The sequence below is a fragment of the Drosophila ficusphila genome, unplaced genomic scaffold, assembly GCF_018152265.1.
Source record: "Drosophila ficusphila isolate 14025-0441.05 unplaced genomic scaffold, ASM1815226v1 contig_636, whole genome shotgun sequence".
NCBI lineage: Eukaryota > Metazoa > Arthropoda > Insecta > Diptera > Drosophilidae > Drosophila > Drosophila ficusphila.
Genome location: NW_025064569.1, coordinates 3118684 through 3135039, shown reverse-complemented (window position 1 = coordinate 3135039; position 16356 = coordinate 3118684). Strand labels below are relative to the sequence as shown.

At 37.9% G+C, this 16356-nt stretch overlaps 1 protein-coding gene across 4 annotated transcripts in view; it reads left to right on the top strand.

The window, feature by feature from the left end:
- Positions 1-1400: 1400 nt before the first annotated feature.
- LOC108086330 (transcription-associated protein 1) overlaps positions 1401-16356 on the top strand; it is a 118328-nt gene continuing 103372 nt past the window's right edge. For 3 of the 4 annotated variants that reach the window (XR_006245709.1, XR_006245708.1, XM_043208728.1), the window contains exons 1-3: positions 1401-1711; positions 13248-13433; positions 14308-14505. Coding sequence is in view for 2 of the 4 variants with exons in the window: in XM_043208728.1 (XP_043064663.1) it covers positions 1475-1711; positions 13248-13433; positions 14308-14505 (621 nt within the window). In the remaining 2 variants the exon portion in view is untranslated. Of the gene's footprint in view, positions 1712-13247; positions 13434-14307; positions 14510-16356 lie in introns of all 4 variants that reach the window. The other variant, XM_043208729.1, reaches the window with a different exon arrangement.

The window sequence follows — 16356 nt, the reverse complement described above, 5'->3', positions numbered from 1 at the left end:
GTTAACTTTTGAGAGTCGCCAGCACATTTCGAGACCTCTAAAATTAAGCGTCTAAAAAGGCTTTTATTCGGTTTCCTACAGAATTTCAATTTTAAAAATGAGTAGGGATGAAGAAGTTTCACTTCTGTCGTGCGTAGGCTGGACACACCCCTTTTTTTTTATTCCATTATTTAGATGTATATTTTTCGATCTTTCCTATGGCGGCTTATTTAATAAAATTTAATCAGAAATTCAATAGTAGTTAGAAAGCGCCATCTGGAAGGAATCAAGTCGATCTGATCAAAAACAACGGCGGGAGAATTTTTTATTTCATTCACTCGTACGGGAGCTATCTAATATAGTCGGCCGATCCGGCCCGTTCCGTACTGCGTGCAATAACTACACACATTTTGGGAAAGTTTCAGCAAGATAGCTTTAAAACTGAGAGACTAGTTTGCTTAGAAACGGACAGGAAGACAGACGGACTGACGTACAGACGTATTTCGATTCAGATCGTGATGCTGATCAGGAATGTATATACTGTATGGGGTCTGAGGTGTCTCCTTCAATGCGTTGAAAACTTCTGACAGAAATTATAATACCCTTTTGCTCTGCAAGGGTATAAAGACACTAAAATTCCTAAAATATAATCCTTCTTTCCTTTCTTGAAGTCTCGGAAATCTAAAGTTTTCGATTTGTATAAATATAGACAAAACTGATAAATTAGTTCGCCAAAGAAGTTTCACTTCTGACATGTGTACTTTGTACGCACGTACTTTTTTTTTCCTTTTAGTTAGTCTCCGCGGGAAATAAGCTGCTGCAGTATTTTAAGGAATATTTTTGTTAAAAAATAGTTATTAAATATTTAAAAATCCTAAAAAAAAAAATGGAAACAAAAACTTTATGTTAAAAGCTCACACTACAAACCTTCTTTTGAAATTGTATATCAGCTCTCAGGGTTTGCTAGATATAAGGCTTTAAAGTTTTTTTTGAGGTGCTGGTTGAAATAAGCTGCGAGCCACTGTATGTATATTGGTAATTTTTCTTTTCATATAGAAAGGAGCTCTTAACTCCATTTCCCGATGATAAAACCTATTACATCTTTTATCAACGATTTTAATGTAAGACCAAACAAATAAATTTAGCTTTTAACAGTTATTGAGTACTAAATCAAGGTAGTGGAGCTAGTTGAAAATCTCGACACGGCTAAACAATTATACGGAGAATGAATGCGAAATCATGCTCTTGTAAAGTGGAAGTTGTACATGTTTGGCTTTACGCTGCCCAACATTCTCAGATTTTTCTGAAATGTGAAATGGGTATTTTTATTTAAACAACTTTGTATTGGTTCCTATACCAAAATTCCAAAATTCATAATATATCATTCAATGTTTTCTTCTATCGTCTTTTGAAATTGTTAATCCTTCGCTGGTCATTCTTGTTTACACCGGTGAAAATATTAATTGGTAGTCAACAAAAATTTTAAGATTTAATTATGTCGTCAGTTGAAAATATTCCGGTAAATACATTCCGGAATTATCTAAACATATTAAATGATATATCTGCTAAAGAAGAACTTAAGTTAAAAGCTGCACAAGAACTAAGTGAACACTTTGAAATAATAATGCAAAGCCCAGCGTATCCTTCGTTTTTAGAGAACTCTCTTAAAATTTTTATGCGGATACTGCAGGACGGCGAGCCTCAGTTTATTCAAGAAAATACAATGCAGCACGTAAGTTTTGCCTTTTTCATTTTGTATTATAAAAAAACCGACATGATTTTGTTTACTGAAGCGCCAAGATTTGAGGACATATTAATGTTAATTAGCCCCAAAAAAAAACACTTAATACTCTTGCAGAGCAATGGTTATTACAGTTTAAGCCAGACGTTTGCAACGCAGTGAAGGAGACACCTCAGACCCCATAATGTACAGTGGCTCGAAGCTTATTTATTATTTCAAATCGACATCGAACAGCGGTCCTCGGAGTCGTTGAATATTTGGTTTGGTGCAACTCGGACCTTATTTGTCACACTTTTTTGACTGGAACTGGCCCAATGGGATTTAAACGCCAACACAGTCTCCAAATTTTAATTTTATTGAACTTTTCTGTAAAGTTTTGGACTTGGCGATTCGGAAAAGTGAATTTTCCATCGAAAACGATCTTAAGATTTGCCTGATGGGGAAGTGGGCTAAAATACCCCTGAGAGCAACTTGAAAAGTGTACAAGTACATGAAAATTGATTTAAAGTCTTAAACAAACAGAGGAAAATTAAAAAAAGTTGTTAAATTAAGAATTATTAAGATTATTTTATGTTAAACTGCTTGCACCAAATATGTTTCTGCGTCAGAATCACCCTATTTTTTAGTTGTTGTATAAAAATTTGTTTTATTTTTTTTTAAGTAAGGAAACAATTTTGTTGTTATTTAAATAGTAAAAGAGTTTCCTTAACTTTCTGCGTTTAAAGTTTTTTGATATCTTTGCTAATTTGGTAGTGGTGTCGATTTAAAACTTTGTTTTATTCTAGCATGAAATAAGCTTCGAGCCACTGTATGTACATACTCTATATTCTTGATCAGCATCATGTCTGTTTTGAGCTGAAATCGCACTTCTTATTTCCAAGTGCTGAAAAAAAAAAACTTCCTGATTACCTCGAGAAATACAATACCTTCAAAACGCATGTCACTTATTTTTTAAGAAGATCCGTTAACGAGTTATGATGTTCACCGCAAACAATTTTTTTTTCAAGGCACTTTTGAAGATTAACCGTTTCAGGCTTATTTTTAAATATTTTTCATTATAATTTTTTCCTACTACCCTCCAAAAGTTTAAACTCAATAAAGTTAAAATACACATTTCACCGCAAAAAAACACAAATATAGCCGTTTTTGCCCTTTAATACTAAATAGTGCAACGGCGCTGGATGCCTGAAATAAGTTGCATGAAATATATGGAAAATTTTGTTGTAGCAATGCAATGCAGGGATCAGTTACCGTCTCTAAGTCAATTGAAGGTCAAGATATTGGACGAGGAACCCAGGAGGGACGATAGAGGGACAGAAAAAGATAACGGAATGGAGCAAGTGTTTTTAGCAAAGGGAACAAAGAAGTTTCAGAGAACAGATAACGATCGAAGACGAAAAGGTGCAAGGAAGGTGCAAGTCATCTGGAGGAACTGTGTCAAGATCCACAGCTTGAGGACGAAGAAGACGAAGAGGACGGACGTTATCTTACAAAGATCAAGAAAGCGCGAACGCCCAAGAATGTTGCGAACAGGTCAGCCTGGTCGGCCGCGAAAGGTATTTGTCGTTCCAGCGAGTGTGAACCTACTGGAGGTCGAAAATTAAGATCCAAAGACGGTGACAGAGGCGCTGGTCAGCCAGTACAAAAGGAAATGGTGAAAGGCGATGGATATTGAATATCAAAGTCTTATGAGGAATGAAGAGTGGAGCTTGTGGACATCGATAGGAAAGTTAATGTTTTAGGATGTAAATGGGTGTTTACAACTAAACGGAATGCAGATGGCAGCATTGAAAAACACAAAGCCAGACTTGTGGCACAAGGTTGCGGACAAGGAATGTGCGTTGATTTCAACAACACATACGCCCCGGTAGTCAGATATTCGACTATACGATTGATAATGGCAATTGCAGCAATGTTCAATCTATATGTATTTGAATGGAAGTCTTAAAGAAGATGTATACATGCGACAGCCGGAGATGTTTATCGATCAAGCCAGACCGAATGCTATATGTAAGCTGAAGAAGTCGATCTATGGTCTTAAGCAGGCAGGACATGAATGGAATATGAAAATCACGAAGATTTTAAAGGATATAGGATTCAAGCAGTGCTCTACATACAGTTTCGTATACATTGATTGTACAGCGGAAAGCGATATCAATTTAATTGCCCTATATGTCGATGACATGCTGCTGGCATGCTCGAATCGAAAGAGACTGGCGGCGATTGTAGAGAAATTGAAAGAAAACATCGAAGCAATTGATCGAGGACCTGTAAAGTATTATTTAGGATTGGAAGTTGAGCGAGATGGACAGCTTGGCGACATATCTATTCATCAGAATAAGTATACCAAACTCTTGTTGGCAGAATGGATTTGTGTAAGCCAGCACCAACACCGTTTGCATTGGGAACAGTTTTGGAAAAATGCACGGACCAGAATTTCAGCCAGCTGGAAGATATTGTTAAATATCCATCTCTAATTGGAGCTCTCAACTATTTGTCAATGGCATCACGGCCAGAAATTACTCACACCATGTCCAGATTGTCCCAGTACAATAGTCATCCGCACAAGAAACACTTTACAGCTGCGAAGCGAGTACTTAGATACTTGAAAGGCGTTTCTAAAGGTATAAATAAGTATGGTACTAATTTAGAAAATCTTTGTCTCTTTCGGTCCAAGTTATAACATGCATACTGGGATACGAGGTACACTGAATCTACCACTGAAGCAGTTATCAAACTCTCCTACATTTTTTTTTATATATAACTCCGTTTATTTTAATCGAACGACGAAGCACAAAAAATTCCAAAAACTTAAATTCTTTATTAATTGTAAAGCTAAACTTAAAATAAATTAATTTAAAAGAAAACAATTCATTTTTTAATCAAAATAATATAAATATTAAAGTAGAATCCATCGAGTTTTCGTCGCAAAACCCGGACGGACACTATAAGCGGAGTCGTTATAACAGGATTCTACTGTAGTTTGAAATATGTTATGTGCGGTGAACAATAAACTTATAACAAAAAAAATGTAAACAATATATGTTTACTGACTGACCGCCGATAACAAATCATCGATTCTGCGTGAGTCCAGAGAGTTGGTACAACGAATTAAGCCCGAGGTTTCCTGAATCGACTGACTCCAAAGTGAACTGAGGCTCACTTTAAATTCGACAACGTTATCATATCGCTGCCATAGCAAAGATCGAAAAATCTATATAGAAATAAGGGAAATAAAACTATAATTTTTGGAATATAGAGTTTTCTAACTGCTCTTGAATTGCATATTAAATTTCATCAAAATCGGACAACTATATCATATAGCTGTCATACGAACAATAGTCGAAAATATGGAAAATTTCAAGAAAAATCATCATAGTTTTAATGTTGTTTAGCCCTTATGCATTTTGATTGACATATTTGATGACTGCAAGGGTATATAAGCTTCGGGTTGCCGAAGCTAGCTTCCTTTCTTGTTATTATTATTATTTTAGATATTTTCAGGGATCACGACAAGAATCAAGTATTTACCAGTGTATTACAGACAATATATTTACAGTCAATAGGCAAAAAATAATTATTTGATTAATAACACAGCCACACAAAAAAAATATTTTTTCGGGCCTGGAGGTCAGACCATGTTTACTATATGTTTTCGGGGTCGCTGAATCCGAATCCGAGGTCCAAAAAACCCCAGCACGTCAGGGTTCTGACATAACCTCAAAAAACCTCATACAAAATTATATTCGGTCCGTGGGTCAGACCATGTTATTATATGTTTTCATGGTCGCTGAATCCGAATCCGAGGTCTAAAAAACTCCAGAATGTCAGGGTTACGACATAACCTCAAAAACTTGATAAAATTTTTATTTTCCGAGTTCTGGGCTCAGACCATGTTTACCATATGTTTTTGGGGTCGCTGAATCCGAATCCGTTGTCTAAAAAACTCCAGGTTTTTTTGATGTTATGTCGTAACCCTGACATTCTGGAGTTTTTTAGACCTCAGATTCGGATTCAGCGACCCTGAAAACATATAATAAACATGGTCTGACCCACGGACCGAATATAATTTTGTATGAGGTTTTTTGAGGTTATGTCAGAACCCTGACGTGCTGGGGTTTTTTGGACCTCGGATTCGGATTCAGCGACCCCGAAAACATATAGTAAACATGGTCTGACCTCCAGGCCCGAAAAATATTTTTTTTTTGTGTGGCTGTGTAATCAGTCAAACCCCCACCGGACAACTATATCTTATAGCTGCCATAGAAAAGATCGAAAAATCTATATAGAAATAACGGATATAACATTATGACATCGTTGTTTTTCATCAGACAAGCATGTTAACTACGGGTGTGTTCAAATAGTATCGCCAAATTTGAATTTGCTCGGATTACCTCGTATCGAATTTCGATTTTTTTGTGGCGTTATGTTGGTACTCATGTCTCTCACATATGCCGACAAGCTCGGCCATTTTGAATGTGCACTTAATTGTTGACAGCTGCTTTGCTTGCACGTGTTTTAGATCGTCTCCGATTTTTACCTATTCAAAAAAATTAATCAATGAACCTGTATCAACAAATTTTGTGTGAAAAACGAAATTAAGTGCGTGCGTGCATTCCAAATGTTGACTGTGGCTTACGGAGAAGCTACCTTGGACTGAAGCAACGTTTATGGGTGGTACAAAATGTTCTCAGAAGGCCGTGAAGATGTGAACGACGAAGAGCGTGCCGGACGCCCAAGCACTTCAACAACAGACGAAAAAATTATTGAAGTGGAGAAAATGGTATTGGCCAATCGTCGAATCACCGTTAGAGAAGTTGCTGAGGACCTAAACATATCGATTGGCTCGTGCCATTCGATTTTTATCAATGATTTGGGCATGAGACGGGTCGACGCGAAATTCGTATCAAAATTGAACGACCAAAAACAGCATCACATGAACATTGCTAATGAGATGTTAGACTCTGTCCGCGACGACCCAAATTTGCACCTGAGGGTAATAACTGGTTACGAATCGTTGGGTTATGGTTACGACGTGGAAACCAAAGCTCAATCATCTCAATGCAAGCTGCCGCACGAACCAAGACCGAAAAAAGTGCGCCAAGTTCGGTCGATTGTGAAAGTTTTGCTGACAGTTTTCTTCGATTGCAGGGGCGTGGTGCATCATGAGTTCTTGCCACAGGGAAGAACGGTCAATAAGGAATATTATCTGCAAGTTATGCACAATTTGCGCGAAGCAATCCGCCAGAAACGCCCGGATTTGTGGAAGAACAAAAATTAGCTTTTGCACCACGATAACGCCCCTGCTCACACATCGTTGCTTGTGCGCGACTTTTTGGCCAAAAACAGCACTCTAATGATGCCGCAGCCACCGTATTCCCCAGATCCGGCCCCCTGTGACTTTTTGTTGTTTCCGAAACTGAAGAGGCCCATGAAAGAACGACGTTACGCTACGCTTGACGAGATAAAGACGGCATCGAAGAAGGAGCTGAACAAGATAAAAAAAAAATGATTTTTTGAAGTGCTTCGAAGATTGGAAAAACCATTGGCACAAGTACATAATATCTCATGGGGATTACTTTGAAGGGGACAAAATAGATATTCATGAATAAATAAATAATTTTTGAAAAAACACAAAATTCGCGATACCTTTTGAACACACAATTGTGACACTTGCTAAGTTGTCTGTGATGAGCGACTACCTCTCTGGGGACGTTCATTCGACAAGAGAAAATAGGCACAACCGAAGTAACTTCAAGATTAAGTTTATTTACAGATTTCACTATATATCAAAGCCAACTAATTTAATTACAAAGGTTAAGTTATATCAAAGACTATAGAATATCAAGATGTTGCATCCCATACAAAAAATTTTTCGTTTCTGTTTCGAGCTTCATGATGCGGTCGGTCGGGGTAAAAAGGGAAAATCTAAAAATAGAAACACGACGAACTGCTGCTTTCGGCTTTCGTCTTCGTTTTTAATATTCGTCGTGTTCCCAAATTGGGAATTTGTTCACAGCTGGCAATTTTCAGTTTATCGGGCTTTATACACTTTACAATAGTAGAAGGGTATATCAGACTTGTAAAGCATTATTATTTTATTTTCTTTAATTTTCATTTAAATCATAATTTTTCGTTTATAATAATTAAATTGGAGAATTCATAGGTGCAATATTAATAATGTTCCTTATTCAGATAATTGTGTCGTTAAATTTTCACACATGCGCGTATACATATGTACGCGTGTTAGGGTATTTTGCTGCTCACCATGATACAATTATACAACGTAGTCCACTCGGCTTGCCGAAGTCGTTCGGTGTTGGTCCCTTATTTTCAGTGCGTGCCTGCTTGTCAAACTGAAGCACAATGTAGCCGTTTCACTCACATTTACTTGACAAAGTTAAATTAGGGGACTATGGATTTTGCCGAGTGGACTACCTTGTATAATTGTATCAGGCTGTTCACCACTTGCATGAACGCAAATCAAATTATAAAAACAAAAAATTGAAAAAAAAAAATGTAAAAATAAAATAATTAATTAATTTACACAAAAAAAAAAAAAAAAAAAACAATTTATGATATGGCTGGGGCTCGGCGGGGATACGAACCCGGGCCTTCATGTACACGAGGAATAGCATCTACCACAACACCACCGGGCTTCATGAAGCGCGGCGAACTAATTGAGTATATGGTCTTAGCTGCCTTTAAAAGTGCAAAGTCATGTGGGTCTCCATATCAAGACCCACCATAGAACGATTTTTTTGAGGTCATGCAACATCTTGATATTCTATAGTCTTTGGTTATATCAAATTTCAAAGTTCTTCAAAGGTATAAAAATCAGAAAGACACAAGCCGACCAGCACCGAACACCGTTTGCCAAAGAGAGGTTGTCGTATTTTGGCACTCCTCTTTTGTGCGGCTGGGTGTGTGCAAAAAAATGCATTAGGCGCACTCTTTGTCTCATACGAAATACTCTTAATAGATGCTCGAACAATATCATATAGCTGAAAATATAGAAAATTAATAGAAAAATCGTCATAGCTTCGATGATGTTTAGCCTTTTTGTAGTTTGTTTGACATATAAGATGGCTGCAAGGGTATATAAGCTTCTTCTTGCCGAAGCTAGCTTCCTTTATTGTTATATAATAGATAATGGAAAAAAAATGATAACGTCGTTGCTTTTATACCACGACCATGATTTTTTGGAACATCGAGTTTTTTAACTACCTCTGAATGGAGTAAAAAATTCATAAAAATCGTTCAACTATGTATATCATATAGCTGCCATTGGAAAGATCGAAAAATCTATTTTCATTCATCAGCAAATCATGATTTTTGGAATATAGCGTTTCCTAACAAATCTTGAATTTCTAATTAAATTTCATTAAAATCGGAGGACTATATCATCTAGCTTTCATAGGAACAATCAGTAAAAAAATGGAAATTAAATAGATTGCATTTTGCTCGACATTTGTATTGACTGCAAGGGTAGGTATTCTTTGTTGATCATTAGTAATTGTCGGGTCATCCAGCCGCAGCAGATATCTAGGATCTCTTAATGCTAGCTCTTAGCTTATCTGCATAATTACCATCGCTCTCTCTCTCTCTCTTTATCTTTCTGTTCGCTCTCTCTCTCGTTGCTTGTTGGTTTATACTTTGGGTCAGCAATCGGCTGATCCGCGTCTCAATTTTAATTGTATTACTTCTTTTCGATCCCGCGGACCTTTTGTAACTCTTTTTTCGTCGAAAATAAAATCGCTGCTACAGAATTCGAAAACAAAATTTCTTCGTGCATAATAATTTCAACAGCTAATAAAAAAGCTTATTAGCTCAACATTTGGTGACCCCGACGTGATTTGTGCATAAAAGGGACTCAGTGCAAGTCACAAAAAAAAAAAAAAAAAAAATTAATTTATTTTACCAGGCTGCATATTTTGTTTTATCTGTGTTGCAGCTACATTGTGCGTTTACCTGCCATAAACAACACAAATATTTATAAATTGATTTGTGAAAATAATAACACTCTTGGTTACACGGACTTGTACATAAGGCGATATATAGACCAGCAGCGGACCAATTTTTCGCATTCTCCTTTGCGCTCATCTTCCCGCTGAAGCCGAATTTTGCCCGCTGAGTCTGCTGCATATCTCACTTTATGTTTGTTACAAAACAATAAAATGAATTGATTTATGCAAATAATACCACTCCTGGTTACACAAGCTTTACATAAGGAGGTATATAGACCAGAAGCGGACCGATTTTTCGCTGTTTCCCGTTACGCTTATCTTCCCGCTGAAGCCGAATTTTGCCCGCCGAATTTGCTGCATTTATTTTGTTGTTGTTGCTGCTTAACATGGCTTCAGAAAATTCGGTTAGCGTCACCGACAATCGCAATTCAAACAGGGTGACATTTTTGAAGCGCAAGGCAACTTCAATGTTTAATAGAGTGGAGCGGTTAATGGAATCCCTTTCAAGTTCGGCTTTGAATTCTTTTGACGATTCTGGCCTTCATGTAAGGTTAGAACTTATCGAGGAGCTTCAAAGGGCGTTTAAAAAGGTTCTCAACGAGCTGGAAGAATTGGATTTTGAGGAAATTGGAAATGACTTGGAGGAGAAATTTGATGATGTCGTCGTAATTCTGAAGTCGACGGTTCGATCGGAGATCACAAAGCGCTCCTCGCAACTGCTTCAGCACTCAACCTTTGCTGATGGCAATACGCCCGGTAATTTCGGCCATCAGCAGCGGGAAGCTCTGCGCCGAGCGATTCCGCTTCCCGTTCTTGAACTTCCGAAATTCGCTGGAGGTTATGCGAATTGGTCAGATTTCTATTCTATGTTTACTACCATCATAGATAGTCATCCTGACCTGACCAACATAGAAAAGCTCCAGCATCTACGTTCATGCCTGAGGGATTCTGCGTTGGAAACCATCCGCTCGCTGGAAATTTCGGATGGCAATTATTCTGTAGCATTGGACTTATTGCAAAACAGATTTGATAACCGTCGTTTGGGTTTTCAGGCACACATTACTGAGATCCTGGGGCTTAAGGCAGTGCAGAGTGGTTCCGTCTCGATGCTTCGTGAGCTGTGCGACAAATTTAACGCTCATATTCGTGCTTTAAAGGGATTGGGCACGACAGAACAAATCGCGGGATGCATCATCGTCCAAGTACTGCTTCAAAAACTAGATCCTGCGAGCCAGGCAAAATGGGAGGAGCGGTTAGAGGATCCAGCAGTCATCAATATAATTCCGACGTGGGAATCCATGGCATCATTTTTGGAGCAGCGATGCAGAACATTGGAGACAATGGATTTCGCCATGGCAAGCTATGCGTCTGGCAATGAGGTGGGAAATAACCGAACGTCTAATTCTCGCAGATCTGCTTTTGTTGCCACAAATAGTAACCCTTGGTTTTGTTCGTTCTATAATGCTTCTGGTCACTCCATCCATTATTGTCAAGATTTTAAAGCCCTGCCCCCTGCTAATCGGCTTCAAGAAGTAAAGAGGCTCTCTCTTTGCATAAACTGCCTTAAGATAGGGCATCATTTGAGGCAGTGCAATTCCAGCAATTGTCGGGCATGCGGAGCTAAACACCACACCCTCCTTCACTTGGGAAATTTATCCTCAGCTTCTCCTCAGGCAGGACCGCAGCTTCCAGAAGCTATTGCCGCTGTCGCATCCAATACTGTCGTTGAACCCTCTGCCGTGCCTTCCTCATCCACTGCTCTTATTGCTCAGGATTTCAGTACTGACATTGTGCTCCTAGCCACTGCCACCGTTCTCATTAAAAACCGGTCTGGAGTTTTCGTTCCATGTCGAGCCCTTCTTGACTCCGGCTCTCAGCTGCATCTAATAACATCTCGCTTCGCAGATCAGCTTCAAACAAAGAAGATAAAGACTTCGGCTTCTGTTACTGGAATAGGTGATTCCAGCTTTGTTACAAATGGTCACGCAGTTAATATTACGATGCAGTCCCGAACGTCTGAGTACACGGTGAACATAACCGCAGTTATTGCTCCCAATATAACTGAGCGACAGCCTAGTTTCAATGTGGACATCGGCAGCTGGAAAATACCGCAAAACATACAATTAGCTGACCCGACGTTTTATGTCCCTCAGCGTGTGGATCTTTTGATTGGAGCCAGTTTGTTTTACGAGCTGTTGTGCGTTGGGCAAATTAAGCTCCCACCTGGTTTACCGCTTATACAAAAAACTCGCCTGGGCTGGGTTGTTTCCGGAGGATATGGCGTCTCCAATGGCTCATCGTTAATCTCGACCATTGCTTTGCCTACCATTAATAAGGATAATAGCTTGGATCGACTTGATGATCTTCTTCGTCGATTTTGGGAGGTGGAAAGCTGCGTGGAGCCAATTGCACATGCTACTAAGGAAGAACTGGACTGTGAGGCGCACTTTACAAAGCATTTCATTCGCTCTTCTGCTGGAGACTATTCTGTTCGTTTGCCTGCCAAGCTCAACCTGGAATTATTGGTCTGAATTTCAGAAAATCCCGCTGATCTGGATGTGCTAACGCCAGCCCACTTTCTGAATGGTGGTCCACCATCCTCATTCATCGAGCCGGATGTGACCGCCCTTAACTTCAATCGGTTGGATGGATGGCAACGTGTGGCCTATTTGCAGCAAGTCTTCTGGACCTGATGGAAGGAAGAATATCTGACGCTACTGCAGCAGCGCTCCAAATCGCGCACCCCGAAGCCTGGCCTGGTTGTAGGTGACGTGGTGCTGGTCAAGGATGAGAACTTGCCTCCGATGAAGGGGCCCCTAGCGAGAGTCGTTGAGCTTCTGTGTGGTGGAGATGGAGTTGCTCGTGTTGCAGTCCTCAAGACAGCATCAGAAGTGACAAAACGAGCAGTTAATAAGCTGTGTCTGCTGCCCCTTAAGGATGCTGTTGAAAGCCAGACTTCCAACGGGGGAGTATGTCGGGTCATCCAGCCGCAGCAGATATTTAGGATCTCTTAATGCTAGCTCTTAGCTTATCTGCATAATTACCATCGCTCTCGCTCTCTCTTTATCTTTCTAATTGCTCTCTCTCGTTGCTTGTCGGCTTCTACTTTGGGTCAGCAATCGGCTGATCCGCGTCTCAACTTTAATTGTATTACTTCTTTCCCGCGGACCTTTTGTAACTCTTTTTCGTCGAAAATAAAATCGCTGCTACAGAATTCGAAAACAAAATTTCTTCGTGCATAATTATTTCAACAGCTAATAAAAAAGCTTATTAGCTCAACAGTAATGTTAGTAATTTAGCTTAAAAGACATAAAAAAGTTTTCAAAAAAAAAAAAAAATTAACAGTTAATATTATATAATACAAAAAATTATTGAAAAAGGTCGTTTTTCCCGGACGAAGTCCATGTGTCCCTTTCATAAAAGTAGTAAATAAATATTTTTAAGAAGATAACCTCTTTTATCAATCAAATCAGCAATGTTATCATTATGTCAAATTTTTTAAATTCGCCGGAATATTTACCATCATTTTACGATTAAATTACATACTTTCCAAATTTCAGATTCGGAAACTTATTTTGGAGATGATCCACAGATTGCCAATAACAGAAAGCTTAAGGCAACATGTAAAGTCAATAATAACTATGATGCTTAAAATACTAAAAACGGATAATGAAGAAAATGTTCTTGTAAGTCTTCGCATTATAATTGAGCTGCACAAACACTTTCGTCCATCGTTTAACCCCGAAGTAAGTAACTTTAAATAAATAAAGTTTAGTGGTTTTCATTAATTAAGATTTAACGTACACCAGAAATAAAAACTGTCGTATAAAAAAATTAAATGCGTGCAAAATTTCGGAGCAAAAACAAATAATTTTTTTTTTTGCTCGGGGAGTTTGTTTTATTACTTTACTAGCACGAGCCCTACAGCTTCTTCTGCCGATATGAGGTTTTAAAATGTCAACATAGATCGGCTATACCATATACCTTGCGCTTGCCTTTGTGTTTTTTTTATACGCTTGCAGAGCAAAAGGTTAATTTAATTTTAGTCAGAAGTTTGCAACACAGTGAAGGAGTTACTTCAGACCCCAATATGGATATTCTTGATCAGCATCACGATTTTTTTTTTTTTTTATTAATTTTCCATTTTTTTCGACTATTGTTCGCATGGCACCTATATGATAGAGATATCCGATTGATTTGATAAAATTTAGTCCGAAATTTGATAGTAGTTAGAAAACGCCATCTGGAAGAAATCAAGTCGATCTGATCAAAAACAACGGCGTGAGAATTTTTTATTTCATTCTCCCCTATGGGAGCTATCCGATAGAGTCGGCCGATCCGTCCCGTTCCGACTTATATACTGCATGCAAAAACTCGTCACGGCCATTGTTACACCCTTTTGGAGCGCGTCTGCCTATACAACTGTTACTCAAACCTTACCCAATGCAATAACCTGTTAAAAAGTAATGGAAAATTCTTGGTACCAGAACTATGTGATGAAACTATAAGTTTAATAGACTAAAGCTTTGGTTGCAAGTGTATATAAGATTCGGTTCGCTAGAGCTACTCTTTTTTTTAATTTTGAACTAAAATGGTAATAAATGTTTATGTTTCTTCTAGATTCAACTTTTCTTGGGATATGTAAAGGATATTTATACCAATCTTCCCAATCATCTTGCTGCTATTTTCGAAACGTCAAGCGATATTTGGGTATGCGATTTGAAGGACTTAAATTTTGAAGTGCTTTTATCCCAAGCATATTCCGTAAAAACAATACATGTCGAAAAGCAACTTGACTCTAATTCTCAACAGCAACTCGTAAGTATGTTTGGATAAATACGTAAACCCTACAATATCTGTTTCACACTCGTAACTCATAAATCTAGAATATTCGTAAATACGCAGAGTAAGAGGTCTTATGAAAATTGCTGTTCTAATTATTACGCTCATAAGTCGCGAAACTATGTGCATGCTATATAGTTAGTGTGCACATCGCGAAAAGTTTTGATGGATAAAATATGATTATTATTAAATTTTTTGGATTCTGGTATTACGATTTTCTTATTTTTTTCTTAAAACTTTAATCCTTGTGTGTGTGCTTATGAAAAATAATTGTTGCAATTATTGCAGCAAGCACATACAATGCGTAACATGTAATATTGCACAAAAATTTTTTGAAAGGGTAAAAATATGGGAGCGAGTCCTAAAGGGCAGCTTTTGGTAAAAACCAAAAATTACGAAACCATAAATACTCATTGTCATATAACAGTCCTTTTTAAACCCTATGCACAGTATATGGGTTAAACAACACACTCTGTTATTGTTTATTTCGCACTTACGGGAAAACACCCTCTCACTCGCACTCATTGTAGTGCGCAATAGGGGGAAGAAAAAGCCGACGGGACTACCTTGTATAATTGTACCATGCCTTTGCCCAAGTTCTCCGCCGGAGAACTGTGCCTGTGGCGGTTAATCTTCCGTAGCGCCCAAAGAAAAAGTTGTTTTGCGGTGAACATCATAGGGCGTTAACGGATCATTTAAAAAAAAAAACGTGATATGCGTTGTAAAGATAATGAATTTCCCGAGGTAATCAGGAAGAGTTTTTTTAAATTTATTTTTTGTCTATTTTTGGGAGCACTTGAAAGTGAAAAGTGCGATTTTAGCTTAAAAAATCGCTGTTAATTTATTTTTTAAAAATGGAAAAAAAATCAAAATTAAAAAAAACTCTTCCTGATTACCTTCGTATTTATATTAAGAATTTGTGTTAAAAATTTAAAAAGGATCGGTTCAGTAGATTTTGAGTTCTGATGTTCACCGACTTTCAAAATAACGTCTTCGGCAAAATCGATTCAAAGTATTTTTATACGTGAAAATACGTCCAAATACGGTTGTTTAAAACGCTGTAACTCCGTTAGTTTGACTTTAATTGACTCAAAATTTGTACACAATGTTCTCGACATATTAATCATTCAGAAAAAAATAAAAAAAAAAATGTAAAAAAAATTTTTTAAAACCTTACCCCCCCTAATCAACCTATGCTCGGAAAAGCAGTGTTCTTTGGAAATTTTCTGAACGAGTCGAGTAGATAAATGTAAAGTCTTTAACATTTTTTATTTATTAACGAAGAAGTACTGCTTCGATTGGTAAAAACGACTCCTTATTTTTGACCATCGTCTTTTAATCCTGAGGTGGAAGGTGCGGGTTCTACCGACGCAGCATGTACAGAATTTTTTTGGCTCCTTGAATGTTGAAGAATAGAGTGAGGCCAAAATCATCCACGTCCAACGGAAACTATTGGACCTTGGACTGGCGTAGAAGTCAAGGCAGGTTCTCACCCCTTGTAGGGCCGAAAAATGGCACTTAAAAAAAATTTTTTTTGAGAAATGATGAAAATTGCGAAAGTTATTAGCTTTTGAAAAAAGTTTCGATTTTCGCGCTTTTTTTCTCACTAATTATTTTCTTAATTAAACAGTTTTTAATATTTTTGGATAATCCTAGTTCATTAGTTAAAGGAAACAATTAGAAACATTTAAAAAAAAAATTGATGACGACTGGTTAACCCCAACGCCTTCAATTACTTCCGTAAGGTCCGAAAACGTGGTTCCGAGACAAACGCGTTTAAAGTTTTGGCTTCAAATGGCCGGTGCTCGACATGTGCTCCATGTAAAA